The 17,797-nt window shown below is 47.3% G+C and overlaps 1 protein-coding gene across 1 annotated transcript; it reads left to right on the top strand.

Moving 5' to 3' along the window:
* The first annotated feature begins 1,456 nt into the window (after nucleotides 1–1,456).
* On the top strand, nucleotides 1,457–4,178 carry LOC137532014 (E3 ubiquitin/ISG15 ligase TRIM25-like). The gene is made up of 2 exons (XM_068252104.1): nucleotides 1,457–1,525; nucleotides 2,498–4,178. The coding sequence occupies exons 1-2, from the start codon at nucleotides 1,510–1,512 to the stop codon at nucleotides 3,736–3,738; spliced, it is 1,257 nt and encodes a 418-aa protein (XP_068108205.1). The 5' UTR covers nucleotides 1,457–1,509; the 3' UTR covers nucleotides 3,739–4,178.
* Nucleotides 4,179–17,797: the final 13,619 nt, after the last annotated feature.

Below are 17,797 nucleotides of genomic sequence, written 5' to 3'. Positions count from 1 at the left end.
TGTTATGCACCAGCAGCATGTATGCGGGGTATGCTGGCGTGGTGTGTGTGTGACATCACGCTCCAGCGTGTTATGCCACAGCAGCATGTATGCGGGGTATGCTGGCGTGGTGTGTGTGTGACATCACGCTCCAGCGTGTTATGCCACAGCAGCATGTATGCGGGGTATGCTGGCGTGGTGTGTGTGTGACATCACGCTCCAGCGTGTTATGCACCAGCAGCATGTATGCGGGGTATGCTGGCGTGGTGTGTGTGTGACATCACGCTCCAGCGTGTTATGCACCAGCAGCATGTATGCGGGGTATGCCGGTGTGGTGTGTGTGACATCACGCGCCGGCGTGTTATGCACCAGCAGCATGTATGCGGGGTATGCCGGTGTGGTGTGTGTGTGACATCATGCGCCGGCGTGTTATGCACCAGCAGCATGTATGCGGGGTATGCCGGTGTGGTGTGTGTGTGACATCATGCGCCGGCGTGTTATGCACCAGCAGCATGTATGCGGGGTATGCCGGTGTGGTGTGTGTGTGACATCATGCGCCGGCGTGTTATGCACCAGCAGCATGTATGCTGGTAATTGAAGAGATGGAAGACAGATGGCCACCGTCAGGACAAGTAAGGTATAAACGCACATTACAGCACATTTATGCATTACGTATGCACACATATATTGCAGGAATAGTGTCAGGGCTTTCGTCAATCGTCCCGATATCGTTCGCCGTTACCGCAACACACCCTGTCAAGCAAGTTGGCCTTCATCTTGCAGCATGTCCGATTGACTAATGCAACCAATTTTGGCTCAAAGTTGGTTGTATTGTTCGTCGGGCATACACTTGGCAGATTTTCATCCGCTTTTGATTATAATCGGACGGTGGATCGGCTGCCAAGTCGCCTGATGTATGGCCCCCTAACAGTTAATGTATTGCAGCTTGCAGTAATATGACCAGCACAGCAAATACACAATACAGTATATCCAAATAGAATCATTGCTGTTGAAATTAAAATAAATAAGCTGTCCCACTGAGAAAGAGAAGTGCCTTTGCTAAGGAATAGTGTAGATAAAAAGGGGAGGGGGAGGAGGCAGACAGCGGCCAGAAAGTGCAGAGAGTGGAACCATAATAAAGATAAGATCACAACACCGGACAGGACAGCTTATATGAACCTGGCTGGCTGCAGAAGCAAACAGGAATCTGAGGAGGATCGTTTCTCTCACAGACATGCTGCTTTCTCCTCCTGCAGCTTCTGCTGGTCTCCTCCTCTCCCGGGGATTGTGTGGGCAGGCTCTCAGCTGGCTGCCTCTGTTTCATTGGATGGAGAGAGGCACCAGCATAGTAAAGGGCTTGAATGATTGGAGGGCGGGAAGAGAAGGGGAAATGCTACTTTCTGCTGTGGCTTGAGATTAGAAGTTCGGATCTTTTCAATGATCCGGATGATTCGAATCGGATCATTGAAGAGATCCGGATCTTTGATTCGAATCTCGGATCATTTTACTACAGGAAGCATTCGGGGTGAAATGAACAGCAGGACAGGTCTGTGGACAGGAGAAGGGGAGGGAGTGGACACACAGAGAAGGGGAGAAGATGGACAGAGGGCAGGGAGTGGACAGGGAAGGGAGGAGGGACGAGCAGAAATGTTTGCACGTAATACCCACATGCTGAAGTCATATGCTTTACATATATTTCACCTATATGTTCATCTGTACACTTTGAAAGAAAAGGTCGCACAGGGAAAGAAAGCATTCCCAGAAGATAAGTGCAGCTGTTTAGTGCCGAGTGCAGGAGGATTATATTGCCTTTCAATCACACTGTCTGCAAAGTTACTGAGCTGTGCTGAGCTGAGCCAAAAGTTTCCCATGTGATCACTGTGCACAACTAGGAACAGACAGCCTGTAATGAGCAGCACGTTATAGCCAGTATGTGTGCTCTACACATATCTGGCAGTGGCACCCATGTCCTCTCTACCTGTCCCTGCAAGGCTGGCTCCCGAGTCCCCTCCAACAGAGCGATCCATCTCAGCTCTGCTTCCAGGACCCCGCTGCCCGCTGAGAGGGGGCGTGTCGCTCCTGGCCCCGCCCCTTTTGCGATCCGAATCACTCATTTTGATGATTCGGATGATCGACTCATAAAATAGATTCGGATCAAAGATCCGAATCGTTCATGATCCGGACAACACTACTTGAGATCCCAGCCTGTACCTTGTAGCACAGAGCGATGCGCTCTTCTAAATTGCGGCATCAAGCCATTTTACTGTCTGCATGGAGGCAGTATAGACAGGTTGGCAAGCCTGTCACCCCTCTTATAGTGTCAAGGGGGGTGCGGATCGCACCAGACGCACCCCCCTAGTGACGCTTGTGGCTACTAATAACCCCTGAAAATGCTTTCTTGTGATGTGATTTATGTGTCTCTAAGTGTTTTCCATACAGTGTCAAAGTTAACAATTGAAAAATGTGTAAAAGTCTGCACCTTACTTGTCATGTGACAGAGAAATACTTGTAATTCCAGGTGTGACAATGGCGTCTGCTGATGTGACTACTGAGCTCCGCTGCTCTGTCTGTATGGAGATCTACAGAGATCCTGTGACCTTGCCGTGTGGCCACAGCTTCTGCCGGGGCTGCATAACACAAGCCTGGGACCATCAGGAGGATCTACAGGAATATAAATGTCCCGAATGTCAGCGGATATACAGGAGGAGGCCTGAGCTGGTGAGGAACACAAGGCTACATAATATCTGTGAAGCTTTTCATGCTACAGAGACAGATCAGGAGCAGACCGGGGTCTTCTGTAATTACTGTGACTTTCCTGTTCCTGCTACTAAATCCTGTTTGCAGTGTGAGACCTCCTTGTGTGATCATCACCTGAGGACACATGATATGTCAGGGGGACACACTTTTCTACCCCCCACCACTGACCTGGGGAACAGGAAATGCTACGTTCATAGGAAGATCCTGGAATATTACTGCACTAAGGATGGTGTCTGTGTCTGTGCGTCCTGTTCTGCAATTGGGGGACATGTAGGACATATGATGATGTCACTGCATGAGGCCTCTGAAAAGAAGAAGAAGAGCCTGAGGAATTATCTGCAGCAACTGATGGCAGAGACAGAGGAGGCTGAGAAAAGAGTCAAGAGTCTGGAGGAACTCAGGAGAAATGCACAAGAAAAAGCAGATGGTGAAACAAAGAGAGTCACTGCCCTGTTTAGCGACCTACAATCCTGTGATGATGTCATCAGGCAACTGGAAATAAAGAAGGAGGAGCTGTCCAGGAAGATGTGTCACATTGAGGAGTTGTGTAACATGACTGATCCACTGACTGTCTTACAGGAATCACACACAGGTGACTTGTGTGACACGAAGCACAGACATGATGAATGGCTCCATGATGGAAGGGATCTAGATGTGGCTGGCATCTCACACACATTACACACAGGACTAGCTGATATCATGTCTGGAGTAACTGGAGGGACCTCTGTACAGCTTGCAGACATATTACTGGATGTAAACACAGCTAGCAATAGGCTACATATATCAGATGACAGGAAAACTGCATCCTGGTCAAAGAGGTGTCAGAACCGCCCAGAAACACCAGAGAGATTTCAGTATTGGTCTCAGGTATTGAGCATCCAGAGTTTCTCCTCAGGGCAACATTACTGGGAAGTGGATGTTGGGCAAATAGATATATGGAGAGTCGGGATGTGTTACCCCAGTATAGCCAGGAGAGGATTATGGGAGTCAATGATTGGATGAAATAAGTCTTGGTGTTTGTGCAGGGGATTTGATGATCAGTATTCAGTGGAACATGGCATGAAAGGGATCCAGTTACCTGATGGGATCCCCAGTGATAGAGTCAGGATATATCTGGATTATGAGGCCGGTCTAATCTCCTTTTATGCCCTGTGTGACCCCATCACACTCCTCCACACCTTCATTGCCACCTTCACTGAGCCCCTCCATGCTGTGTTATATGTATGGGAAGGCTGTATAAAGATATCTGGGGGAGAGTCAGGTAGTGTGAGAGACCCGCCCACTGGTGACATCACAGGGAGAAAATTGTGAGTGGCTTATTGTCCTACCAGTAATTACTAGCTGTCTGTTAGTGATTTCCAGGACAATTCATGGTTTTTGTATTGAACAATTATATTCTGAAATCATTTATTGTCACATTATAATAATTTGATTTATATAACTTTAACTGATGAAAATCCCGGCTATGTTTTATTTTTTTCTCTTAGTGTGCTGCCTGTAAAAGAAAGAACTGAACTTATTTTTTTCCCTCTTATTACTTTAATTAATTATAAAAAAAAAATTATAAACCAGGAAACAGGAATCAGGAATCATGAATATGTTATCTACTGAGTCTGTTAAGCAGATGGTGCTTCAGACATCCCACCAGGAAAATAGAGCCTTGTTTATCAGTTGAAGTTCTGCGATGGGATAACACTGCACAGCAGACTTACTTACACAGGAGGGACACCATACCCACCATCTCCCACAATGTGCAGGACTTAAGCCTCCTTTAATCAGTGTTAGGCCCCATTCACACTTAAAAGCTCAAAACATCGGCGTTTTGTGGTGGTGATTTTTCTGTGATTTAACGCGGAAAAATCACTGGACACTGCAGTGATTTTTTTGCGATTGTGTTTAGCGCTTCTATAGCACTGAAACGCGATCGCCTGAAAATGGTGCAAGCTACGCGTTTGTGTTTGGCAATTTGCGTTAATTGCCGGCGATTAACGCAAATCGCCCAAGTGAGAATGGGCCCATAGGGTATTATTACACTAGCGCTTTAAAAAGCGCTAGCACTTGAACGTTTAAATCGCCGGCAAAATGCTCCAGTGTGAATGGGCCCTTAGGAAGGGTGCCTTGTGGCATGCAGTCAGTGCTGGACTTTATTATTAGAAAACCCTCCTGCTCTGCACACTGACCAATAAGAAGATGGGTGCCCCCTGATCAGAGTGTGACATGTATACTCAGGGTTGGACTAGGACACTGGGGGCCCACCAGAGAAATTTCAACCTGGGGCCCACACATCCCATGATTTCGGTGAAAAAGGGTGTGGTCATGCATCGGAAGGTGGGCGTGGTCATGATGTATCATGGCCAGGGCCAAATGTACATGAACTTGGCAGAATTGCAATTCAGAGACACCGCTGCCCAGCAAAATTTTGCATAGAGTCCCCTTCCTTTAATGTAAAGTAATGTCCTAGTTACCATACATATGACATTGATTAGATTGTGAGCTCCTCTGAGGACAGTGGGCTTGATTCACTAAAACAAATAGCATGTCTTATCCGAGTTAACACACCTTATCAGAGATAACAAGCCTTATCAGAGTAGCATAGCGAGTGCTACGAACTTATGCCTGCTAATTGAGAAATGATGAGAGCTCCACTCATCCTGCCCTGGGCCCCTGCGAGTTCTGCTACTCTGATAGTTAACTTTGATGAGGCGTGTTAACTCTGATAAGGGGTGTTAGCTCTAATAAGGAATGTTAACTCAGATAAGGCATGCTTTTTGTCTTAGTAAATCAAGCCCAGTGAGTGACTTGACTATGTACTCTGTAATGTGCTGCTGAATATGTCAGTGCTATATAAATACACAATATCTAAATCTATATACATAAAATCAGATGTATGTATGTACTCTATGGGCTTGATTCACAAAAGAGTGCTAACTGTTAGCACGGCCGTTTCCGCGCGAATTTTCGCATTGCGCGCGATCGCGAATTTTCACATTGCGCGCGATCGCGATTTTTCGCGCGAAACGATAACGGTTTCGCGCGCAAGCGCGAATTTTCACGCACAAACGATATCGATTTCGCGGTAAAATTCGAGTTTACGCGCGAAAACATTATCGTTTCGCGCGAAAATTCGCGATCGCGCGCAATGCGAAAATTCACGCGAAAACGGCTGTGCTAACAGTTAGCACTCTTTTGTGAATCAAGCCCAATGTATGTATGTGTGTATGTATATATGAAAAACAAAAGTTTTCTTTCTTAAAACAGAAAGTATTTGTGATAATTCAGGTTGGAGTGAGCTTGAGATGTCTTCCAGGCACCACTGCTGAATATATGCAAATTAACCATTGTTACCCTTAGAAGCTAAACACACCTCCAGAACCGCTGGAATGCAATGATGTGTCAGCTTGTTAATTTGTACAGAGCCATAATAATCCAACATGCATACAGACTGTTTCGGATTGTTTGATCCTCATCAGTGCATGGCATGGATTAATTTGGCTCTATGCAGTAGGGCTTGTAACACCGAGAGGTACAGACTAACCAGCCAGCTCATGGTGAACCAGAACTCATTGGCGTGTGTAAGGGACTACAATGGTCCTAAAAGCCCCCTTACTAAAATGGTAATCCATGCCATGCACTGATGAGGATCAAACAATCCGAAACAGTCTGTATGCATGTTGGATTATTATGGCTCTGTACAAATTAACAAGCTGACACATCATTGCATTCCAGCGGTTTGGAGGTGTGTTTAGCTTCTAAGGGTACAATGGTTAATTTGCATATATTCAGCAGTGATGCACTGGGAGACATCTCAAGCTCACTACAACCTGAATTATCGCAAATTCTTTCTGTTTTAAGAAAGCAAACTTTTGTTTTTCTTAACATCTTAGTAAGGGGGCTTTTAGGACCATTGTAGTTCCTTACACACGCCAATGAGTTCTGGGTCACCATGAGCTTGCTGGTTAGTCTATACCTCTGTATGTATGTATGTATGTGCCACGATCACTCAAAAACGCCTTGACCGATTTGAACGAAACTTGGTATACAGATCCCTTACTACCTGGGATGATATGTTTTGGGGGTCTTGTGTCCCCCCTGCACACCCGAGCGGAGCTACAAACAGCAAATCAGATTTAACCCATTCATGGAAAAATGTAAAAGGCTGCCATTCTCACAGTAATCAAGCCAGAGTCCCCACAATTTTCAATGGGAAAATATAAACTGCAGCCATTCTTAAACTTTGCACAGTTGGTCACTGGGTGAATTGGATTAATGTTCAGGAAAGAGGGTGGAGCCTACAACAGCCAATCAAAATTGACCTATTGATTTTCAAGGGGAATATTTACACTGCTGCCATTCTCACACTGTTAATGGCAGAGGCTTCAAACTTGCTACAGTCGGTCATTGGGTGACTGGGGTTCAAATTAACTAAAGGGGCAGAGCCACAAATAGCCAATCAGATTTGTTCGCTGGATAAACTGCATCCATTCACACAATTTTGATGCCAAGAACCCGAAGGCTCACAAACTTGGCAATTGAGTGACTATGTGTCAAGGTTACAAAAACTGGGTGGAGCCAAAAACAAATTTTACAGGAAAAATTTAAACTGCAGCAATTCTTACATTGTTAATAGCAGACAGGGTTCTCAAACTTTGCACAGTTGGTCACTTGGTGAGTGGGATTAATATTCAAGAAAGTGGGTGGAGCCTACAACCGCCAATCAAAATTCACCTATTGATTTTCAAGGGGAATATTTACATTGCTGCCATTCTTACACTCTTAGGCCTCCTTTCCACGGACTGTTGAGCTGTGTGCTCAGCAAGCAGTTACCAGGCAGATATAAGCAGTAATCATGCAGCAACAAGCAGTTACCAGGCAGCAGTGAGCAGTTGAGTGAGTTTGAGAGGCATTTCACTGCCTATCAACAGTTCGTGGAAATGAGGCCTTAATGGCAGATGCCTCAAACCTGCTACAGTTGGTCATTGGGTGACTAGGTTCAAATTCTGAAAAGGGGGCAGAGCCACAGTCAATCAGATTTGTTTAATGTCTATGGGAATATAAAAATTATTGATACTGAGGACCCCAAAGCTCACAAACTTGGTCATTGAGTGACTGTGTGTCCAGGTTAGAAAAAGTGGGCAACAACTAAACTTTTTTTACATGAAAATATATAAACTGCAACCATTCTTACACTGTTAATGGCAGGGTTCTCAAACTTGGCACAGTTGATCACTAGGTAACTGGGATTACTATTCAAGAAATTGGATGGAGCCTACAACAGTCAATCAAAAATCATCAATTGCTTTTCAAAGGGAATATTTACATTGCTGCCATTCTTACACTCTGTAATTGGGTGAGTTCTAATGCTGGAAATGGGTAGAGCCACAAACAGCCAGATTTGCGTCTATTTGAAAAGGGCGCCTGGAAAAAAGGTTGCCTGGTGTAGCCCATATATGCCAAATTCGGCTACAAAAAAGGGTGCCTGGTGTAGCCCCCATATACCAACTTTGGCTACAAAGGGTGCCTGGTGTAGCCCATATATTCCAAATTCGGCTACAAAGGGCGTTCTGTGTAGCCCATATATGTCAAATTTGGCTACAAAGGGCACCTGGTGTAGCCCATATATGCCAAATTTGGCTACAAAGGATGCCTGTTGTAGCCCATATATGCCATATAGTTTTAGTTTATAAAAAGGATGCTGTTATAGGCAAAAATTTTTGGGCTATAAAAGGGCTCTAGATATAGCTGAGAAAAGTGATTACCATGACCTAACTTCTCCCTACTCTCACACAGAACCCTCCCCTGATGGTGCCTAACCCTAACCCCCCTGGTGGTGCCTAACCCTAACCCCTCCCTGGTGGTGCCTAACCCTAACCCCTCCCTGGTAGTGCCTAACCCTAAGACAGCCCCTGGTGATTACTATGACCTAACTTCTCCCTACTCTCACACAGAACCCTCCCCTGATGGTGCCTAACCCTAACCCCCCTGGTGGTGCCTAACCCTAACCCCTCCCTGGTGGTGCCTAACCCCTCCCTGGTGGTGCCTAACCCTAACCCCTCCCTGGTAGTGCCTAACCCTAAGACAGCCCCTGGTGATTACTATGACCTAACTTCTCCCTACTCTCACAAAGAACTCTCCCCTAACCCTAAGACTCCCCTGGTGGTGCCTAACCCTAAGATTCCCCTGGTGGTGCCTAACCCTTGCTTGTGATGCATAATCCTCTCCCCATCCTGCACTTTCTGTGTCCTCACACCACCTACCTCTCTACAATTCACATCATTTGAGGCCCACACCATCCGCCTCTACCACCCCCTCCCTGCCATTGTTGCGGTCTTATACCGCCCTCCGGGCTCCACCCCACAATTTCTCGATGACCTTGCCTCCTGGCTCCCTCACATCCTCTCCTCTGACCTCCCCACCATCATCCTTGGGGATTTCAATATTCCCATTGATGAAGCCCAGAGCTCCGCTGTGACCCAGCTACTCACCATTGCCAACTCACTTGGACTAGTACAACACGCCAACACCCCCACTCACACTGCAGGTCACACTCTCGACCTTATATTCACTAAATCCACCACCATTGCAGACCTTGACATCGCACCCTTTCCACCCTCAGACCATCACCTTCTCACCTTCAACCTCCTCACGGAAGGCACCTCCAAATTAGCCACCCACCCACCTGGTCGATGGCAGCGAGACCTACGCAAGCTCAACCCTAGTGTCCTTGCTGACCCCCTTCATGCCCTCTTCTCCACTCTCCCCACCCTAACCTGTCCTAATCTTGCTGCAGCTCAGTATCGCCAAACTCTCTCATCAGCCCTAGAGAAAGCTGCTCCACCAATATTTCACCGCAACCGACCCTCTAACCCCCAGCCCTGGCGCACTACCCATACTCGCATCCTCCAGAGGAAAACACGCGCCACTGAACGGAAATGGAGAAAAACTAGACTTAACCAGGATTTCCTACAGTACAAGACCAACCTGCTGCAGTTCCACACTGCCCTTGCTCATGCGAAGCAGGAATACTTTACCAAGCTCATCAGAGCACAAGCTTCCAACCCCCGGCGTCTTCTTTTTGCCACCTTAAAGTCCCTGCTTAACCCCCCCCCCTCTGTTTCCTCCCTCTCTGCCACAGATTTAGCCACCCACTTCACCAACAAAATTGTCTCCATCCGCCTGAAAATATCCAATCTCCAATCTTCACCTCCCACCCCCTCCCAACCAGCTCCTCCTCCACCCTATCCTCCCCTCACATCCTTCACTCCTGCTACCACCGAGGAAGTCAACCACCTACTGCAGACTTCCCATACCACTACTTCCCCCCTTGACCCCATCCCTTCTGATTTACTCCAGCCTCACTTCACAGAATTGGCCCCAGTCCACACTACCCTGTTCAACCTCTCTCTATCCACAGGCATCTTCCCCACAGACTTCAAACAGGCCACTGTACTACCCCTGCTCAAGAAACCCTCACTCGACCCCTCGCTACCCCCCAACTACCGTCCTATCTCCCTCCTCCCCTTTGCCTCAAAACTTCTTGAGCGTCTGGTTCACAAACGCCTGACCCAGCACCTCAATGCCAACTCACTGCTAGATCCACTCCAAACTGGATTTCGGCCTGCCCACTCAACCGAAACTGCTCTCACCAAAGTGGTCAATGACCTTGCCTTAGCTAAAGCTGAAGGTAAATACTCCATTCTCCTCCTCCTTGACCTGTCAGCAGCTTTTGACACAGTAGATCATCCCCTACTCCTCCAGTCCTTGGGCATTCACGATCTCGCCCTGTCCTGGCTTTCATCCTACCTCTCCAACCGCTCCTTCACGACCGCCTTCAAAGAGTCCTCGTTCACCCCCAACCACCTCTCGGTGGGAGTCCCCCAAGGTTCGGTCCTTGGCCCCCTACTGTTCACCCTATACACATCCTCCATTGGCAAGGTTATCTCCTCCATGGGTTTTAACTATCATCTGTATGCAGATGACACCCAGATCTACCTCCACACCCCTGACATATCCACCACTACCATGGACAAGGTCTCCTCCTGCCTATCAGCCATCTCCTCCTGGATGTCCGCTAGGTTCCTGAAACTAAATCTAGACAAAACGGAATTTATGATCTTCCCACCCCGGCCATCCATGAACCTCCCAGATGTGCATGTCACTGTTAACCACACTACCATTCGCCCTACCTCTCAAGCCCGCTGTCTGGGTGTCACCCTGGACTCCGCACTCTCCTTCACTTCCCACATCCAAAACCTCACAAAGTCCTGCAACTTCCACCTTCGTAACATCTGTAAGATTCGCCCTTTCCTGACCTCTGCCACCACCAAACTCCTCATCCATGCCCTCATAATTTCACGCCTTGACTACTGCAATGCCCTGCTGTCTGGTCTCCCTATGACCCGAACAGCCCCACTGCAGTCCATCATGAATGCGGCAGCCAGAATTATCCACTGCTCCCATCGCTCCACCACGGCAGATCCCCTCTTAGAATCCTTCCACTGGCTTCCTATCCAGTCCAGAATCAGATTTAAGATACTGTGTCTGACCTACAAATCTGTCCACAAAACCTGCCCAACCTACATTTCCGATCTTACTCAGAGGTACAAACCTATCCGCTCACTCCGCTCTTCCAATGAACTTCGCCTAACCGCCCCCCGCATCACCCAGTCCCATGCACGCCTCCAGGACTTCTCAAGAGCTGCTCCAACACTATGGAACTCCTTACCTCCACCCATTAGGGCAGCCCCCTCCTTCAACATCTTCAAGAAAGCCCTCAAAACTCACCTTTTCACTCTGGCCTACTACCCCTCACAAGTTCTCTAAACCTACAGCTGAACTCTGGTCCCCTACCATTCGTGTCCTTACCTCTCCCTCTAGATTGTAAGCCTTTGGGCAGGGTTCTCCTCCTTTTGTGTCCTACCTGATCTTGCACCTCCATTACTGTGAACCCATGTTATGCATCTGAGTGAACCTAACTTGCCTAATCTCCATGCTCCATCCAGTGACTGACTAAGCATTACCTGGTACTCATACTATGGTGTGTGATCTGGTTTTCTTGTATCCTGTATTGTCATATTGCTGTATCTCACCCCTAAATATTGTCTGTAACCTAAATTAATGTTCAGCGCTGCGTAATATGTTGGCGCTTTATAAATACAATAAATAAATAATAAATAAATATTAAAACTTCTGCCATTCTTACACAGTTAAGGTCAGAGGCCTCAAACTGTGTGGCGGAGCCACAAACAGCCAATCAGATTTATTTGTTGCATAAACTACTTTCATTCATATCTTTTTGATGCCAGGAACCCAAAAGCTCACAAAACGACTCAGTGACTGACTGTGTGTCAAGGTTATTAACCCTGTCCGGAGCCAAAAACAAATTTCACTGGGAAAATGTAAACTGCAGCCATTCTTACACTGTTAATGGCGGGGTTCTCAAACTTTGCACAGTTGGTCACTGAGTGACTGGGATAAATATTCAGAAAAGAGGGTGGAGCCTACAAGAGCCAATCAAAATTCACCTTTTCTGCTTTTCAAGGGGAATATTTGGTCTTTGGGTCACTGGGGTTTAAATTTAAAAAGGGGGTGGATCCACAGACCGCTAATCAAATTTGTTTCATTTCAATGGCAAAAAACAAATTATTGATGACAAGGAATTCAAAGCTCATAAACTTGGTCATTGAGTGACTGTGTGTCCAGGTTACAAAAAATGGTAGGAGCCAAAAACAAAGTACATACCCGGCCATGCTGTTTCATCAGCTAGTTACATATAAAATCCGAGCGGGGGTGGGTATTTCCCTGTGCAGATTTAATGGTGGTTGCAAGCCTGAAACACCCAGAATACCTTGTGAGTATAAAACACATATCAGTGTTGTGAGTCCCTAAAATGAGACATACTGCACCATTGTCTCCTAGTCTCCTTTTCCTTCCCCGGTGATCCTTAAATCTTTTTAGAAACACCCAGAAACATCTTTGCTGGAGTGCTACAATCTCAAACCGCTAGTAGGGCAGTTACTGAGTTTAGACAACCTTCATGCAGGTCTCCTGAGATTTTCTAACCGTAAAGAGGAACTTTAACTATGGATTGAACTAGTCAGTAACCGATATCCCCCTCTCCCACAGTAAATCTTTACCTTTTCTCAAATAGATAATCAGGGGGGTCTGTATGGCTGATATTGTGGTGAAACCCCTCCTACAGTGTGATGTCAGGACCATGGGCCTGACAGTTTCCTGCCTGTGAACCTCATTGGATTATGGGAAGTAACAGCTTTTTCCAACTGCTAAGCAAGCAATATCTCCCTGTGCATAGAACTCTCAGTAAACAAACATTTTGTACAAATCACCTGGGAGAACTAAAGATGTCGCTGCGTGTGATAAATTTTGAAATATAAATCAGGGAGAGGAAAGATTTTACAATGGGCAAACACTGACTAAATAAAGCAGAGATACCGAGAGCCCAGTATAGTGTAGTATGTATTGGATCAAGGTGAAAAATTAGCAAGTAAGTATTATACTCACAAACGTGGGTTACCACCAAGGCAACCACTGTATAGGCAGGTGGGGAGATTAGACCTGTCCCCACTCAGGATTAAGATGTCGCTCTCTGAAGAAGAAAAGGGGTTTATCACCCTTCCACCGAGGGTGGAATATTTGACAAGTGAAGGTACAGAGGCGCCAAAAGGATAAAAACCGATAAAATGTTTAAAATATTCCAGTGGCGGCGGTGGACCAACCACTCAGAAACAGACTTAATATTGTCGTAAGTAACAAAGGAAGCAATTTATTCACATACTCCACGAACAATAGCAGCAACGCGTTTCACGGGCACAATCCCGCTTCATCAGGCATTAAACAACGGGAGTATCATACTGTAAAAATGACAGAGATGAGGGCATGTCAGAGTGCTATTCAGTGTAAAGCAATAATAGACATGGACATTATATATAGAGAGTCACGTAAAGTATAGGTGGGTATAGTGAGCTGGGGTGGATGATGATTCTTACATTTAGTAGTGGGTATAAAAGATAAGGTGGAGGACAATGTATGAGGTGGAGGACAATGTATAAATGGTGCCGTTTTTAGTATAGTACATACGAAATTGAAGTCAATAATGGCTTATGTGGTAAGTGGTATTTAGAGGGTATAGAGCTGGGGACATATACTATTGGACTTAGGATATAAGTGAAGAGAGTTATTATACTGAGTGCAGGGGGGGGGGGGGGGGGGGAGGATTTATTGACAGGAGGTAAATAGGGGGGCGAACGTGTATGGTTGAAAAACCATTGTGTAGTGAAATATACTAAAATATACTAAATACCTTGCAAGAAGGGTGCCGGAGTAGCATATATTATAGTACTTGACACATTGATCAAAAAACATGCAGCATAACAGGGGATAATAAAGATTAAATTTACTCACCAACTATACATCTGAGACACGCTTGGCACCTCTGTGTCAATGTGCCGGCGTGTGGTCTTTAAATAACTAAACAATGACTAAATAATCTACAAATTTATATTGTAATTAAAATAAACAATTTTATTTACTTTCACTACAGTTTCTCTGTCACGGACGATTGCGGGGACGCAGGCGCGTCCTGGAACCGCCCGTGAAGAAAAAGCGATCGCACTCGATTCTCTGCGTCGATTGCGCTTCAAATCGATAGAATCTGGATTTATTGTGTAGGAGGTCTGCAGTCCCTTCTTAGCAGAGGAATAGCATCACCTTAACTGCAGGATGGCTCTTTTGATATGCTAATGAGCCTGGGCCCAGAGAGTCCCTGGCTTCAAGCTGTGCTGATGGCCCATCCATCAGGTATAAGGTGACAAACACCATGACAGAACCAATTTAGAGTGAGGGAACTCAGACACTCCGACTCCTTTTCCCAGCAGGGAGCCGACATGTGGCTTGCTGCTGCCAACTTCAAAGAACCTTTGCCTGGGAATGACCTGGTATAAATCCCAGGGGTCTCTCATATTCCATAAATTGCTATATGTATCATATTTTCTGTGTTGCCAGGCTGGCAGACCCTCCAAACTAACAGAGCAGGTAGGGCCCTGCCTGGCGTTGGGTCTGAGAACATTTCAGAACCTTCTGAGGTAAAGACTGCCCGTTAGGCAGTCCAACAGTGCCCTAATGGTACCACAGGGGTCCCACCCCTCATGTTTGGTATCAGACTGCTGGGTACATCGAGGCAGATCTGAAAATATTAGTAAATCTGCCCTGACCTGTACGGTTCTGTGAGATAGAGCCCATATATGGTTAAGGCATGATTTCTGGTCTCCAGGACAAGGGCAGGACTCATCTCATGTTCTAAGGGGGTGTGTGGGCCCGCCCTCACTTCCTCCTACTGAATCAGGGGCATAAGAATGGGAGAGGAGCCAAAACTCAGAGTCCTCCACACTGAACCATCTTGCACTCATCAGATGCCAGCTTGAGGATATGCTGGTATCCACCTGGTCTGAACTCTGGACTTTGAAACCAAGGACTTTATGATTCTTCCCACAATAAGGACATCTTTCCAGGAACTAAGTAATTTTCTCCCTTCTTTTATTTTTCATACTGGCTATTACTGTTTTCATAATTGTTGATTTTCATAATTGTCTGTGTATATTAATTATTTATATTGCGTGAATAAACGACTTCCCCAAGTCATTCACTGTTTCGCTACCCTGCTTATCAGCACACACAGAAATGATCCCGGGTCTCTGAAGATACGCTACTGTTTGTTTGTTGTTGGCTAGACAGAATATCGTGTGTTTAACCGTTTTATTCGCAGGATTAGTCAGTCAGTTAGTGGGCCCCACGGTCCCATAGTAACCGCGGTGGTGGCAGTTTACTCTGAACCAGTGGGTGACGTTGTAATCACCCGTGTCTCACAGGCTCCCTTCTGAGTTGTCTGCGGCTAATTCTTAACGGTTCCTGCGCATTGACTGCGACCAGAGTTCGCACGATCTGTGCGCTGGCACCGTTTAGAAGGCTAAGTGCGGTCAGCCACAAGGGGCTCCTGTGACAGTGGTAGGCAGCGGTGAGACCTGTGTTGTGCTGAAAGTATCTGCGATAGCGCTAGCGCTATCGAGAAACGAACTAATTCGTTGGTGTAGCTGGAAGGCAATATATTTTTTATATATACAGAGAGACTGTGTAGCCAGTACCCCTCCCCAAAAGTTTTATTTTATTTGGCATGGAAATGTCCGGGAACTACCAGAACATGTGCCTAGCAGACCTGGAAAATCTTTGCGAAGAGAGGGGCATTGGCATCCTCCGCAAGACAAAACGGGACCTGATAGCCGACTTGTCCAGATGGGATACCCAGCAACTGCGGGAGCCGGGAGTGTCCGCTGAGGTGGATACCAGCCCATCTGACAATCAAGGGGAACCAGAGGCTGAAGATCTTAGGCGTACAGAGGTTGAGCATCCTGCGGGCCCTGTTGCAACAGTTACGCCAGAGACTGTCAGTATGGACCCCAATCCCAGAGTTTCTGACATTACTCGCCCGGAACTGGCCAGTACTGGACTGTCCAGGGGTGCTGACCCGGTAATGCAGCAGGCATTACAAAAGCTGATGGAGACTGACCTGGACAAGTACATGCAGTACATGGAAGCACGAGAGGAACGGGAGCGCCAATCTGCAGAACGCAAAGCTGCTGCTGCTGCTGCTGCTGCTGAACGCCACGCAGAGAGGGATGCCGCTGAGCGGGAGCGCCAACGACAGCATGAGCTCAACATGGCAAAGGTTCAACAGGCCAGCCGGAGTTCACCGCCCAGCCTCCCTGCTGAAGGAGCTGCAGCACCCGTAAGTGCAAAATTTAAATTTGCTAATATTGAGAAAGACACAGACATTGACTTGTTTTTGCGATCTTTTGAAAAAGCATGCCGTCAGTATCGTCTGTCCCAAGACCAGTGGGCCAGACATCTGACACCTTTGCTGCGCTACAAAGCGCTTGATGCCTTCGCAGAATTGCCTGCGGAGAAGGATAATGATTATGCTGCTATAAAAGACGCTATCATTACTAAGTACCAGCTGACGCCAGAAGCCTATCGGAAAAAGTTCAGGGCCTGGCAGAAAAAGCCTTCTGATTCGTACCGAGATGTGGCCAGCAGCTTGCTCACCACACTCCGCCAGTGGACACTAGGCCTCACCAAAGGGTCTTATGATGTCCTGGAGGACTTGATAGTCCTGGAACAATTTCTGAACATTTGCCCTGCTGATGTACGACAGTTTGTGTTAGAACGCAGGCCGGCTTCAGCCACTGTCGCTGCAGACCTTGCTGAGACTTTTGCAACTACCCGGGTGGCTGATACACGCAGAACTGTCCCATCCAGCTGGAGAGGAGGTCAGCCCAATACCTCGGCAGACCCTCCTGCCCCTGTGAGCCGTCCGCCACAGAGGCCACCCAGCGCAGCTGCTGCACCCAGGCCTGCAGCGCCTGGAGAGGTCACCTGTCACTACTGCCGCCAGCCCGGACACATGAAATTCGACTGTCCGGAGCGGAGACAGACACCACCAGCACCTGGATCATCTGCATCACCTGTACCTCACCCACAGCAGAGGCAACCCGCCAGCGAACCACAGCCTGGATCGTCAGATTTTGTCCTGTTTGCACGCGGAAAGGAAATCCGCGACCGAACCGACCAGCAGCAACTTGTTAGAGTGAACGGCAAAGTTGTCACCGGATTTCGAGACACCGGAGCTGACATCACGTTAGTTCACTCACATCTTGTGCCAAAGGAGAGCATCAGCTCCAGCCGATCCCTTGCCCTTACTGGAGTAGAGGGCACCCTTTTCCACATAGCCCACGCAAGAGTGAAGCTGGATTGGGGAGTGGGAGGGGTCCACGAAAGGGTTGTTGGGGTTATGAAGGATCTCCCAGTCCCTGTGTTGCTGGGGACTGATTTGGGCAAGCTTGTGTCCTACTATGAACCTGCCACGACCGCCTTGTCGCTCACGGAAGGAGACGGACTCTCCACCCACCACCAGGTACTTTATACACTTGGGGGAGCACCAGGGGGAGGTGGGTTGAATGTGCCCAGTTCAAGGGTACCAGGTTCAATAGTGCCT

Source organism: Hyperolius riggenbachi, chromosome 9, assembly GCF_040937935.1.
Source record: "Hyperolius riggenbachi isolate aHypRig1 chromosome 9, aHypRig1.pri, whole genome shotgun sequence".
Lineage (NCBI taxonomy): Eukaryota > Metazoa > Chordata > Amphibia > Anura > Hyperoliidae > Hyperolius > Hyperolius riggenbachi.
This window is presented reverse-complemented; position numbering and strand designations above follow the sequence as displayed.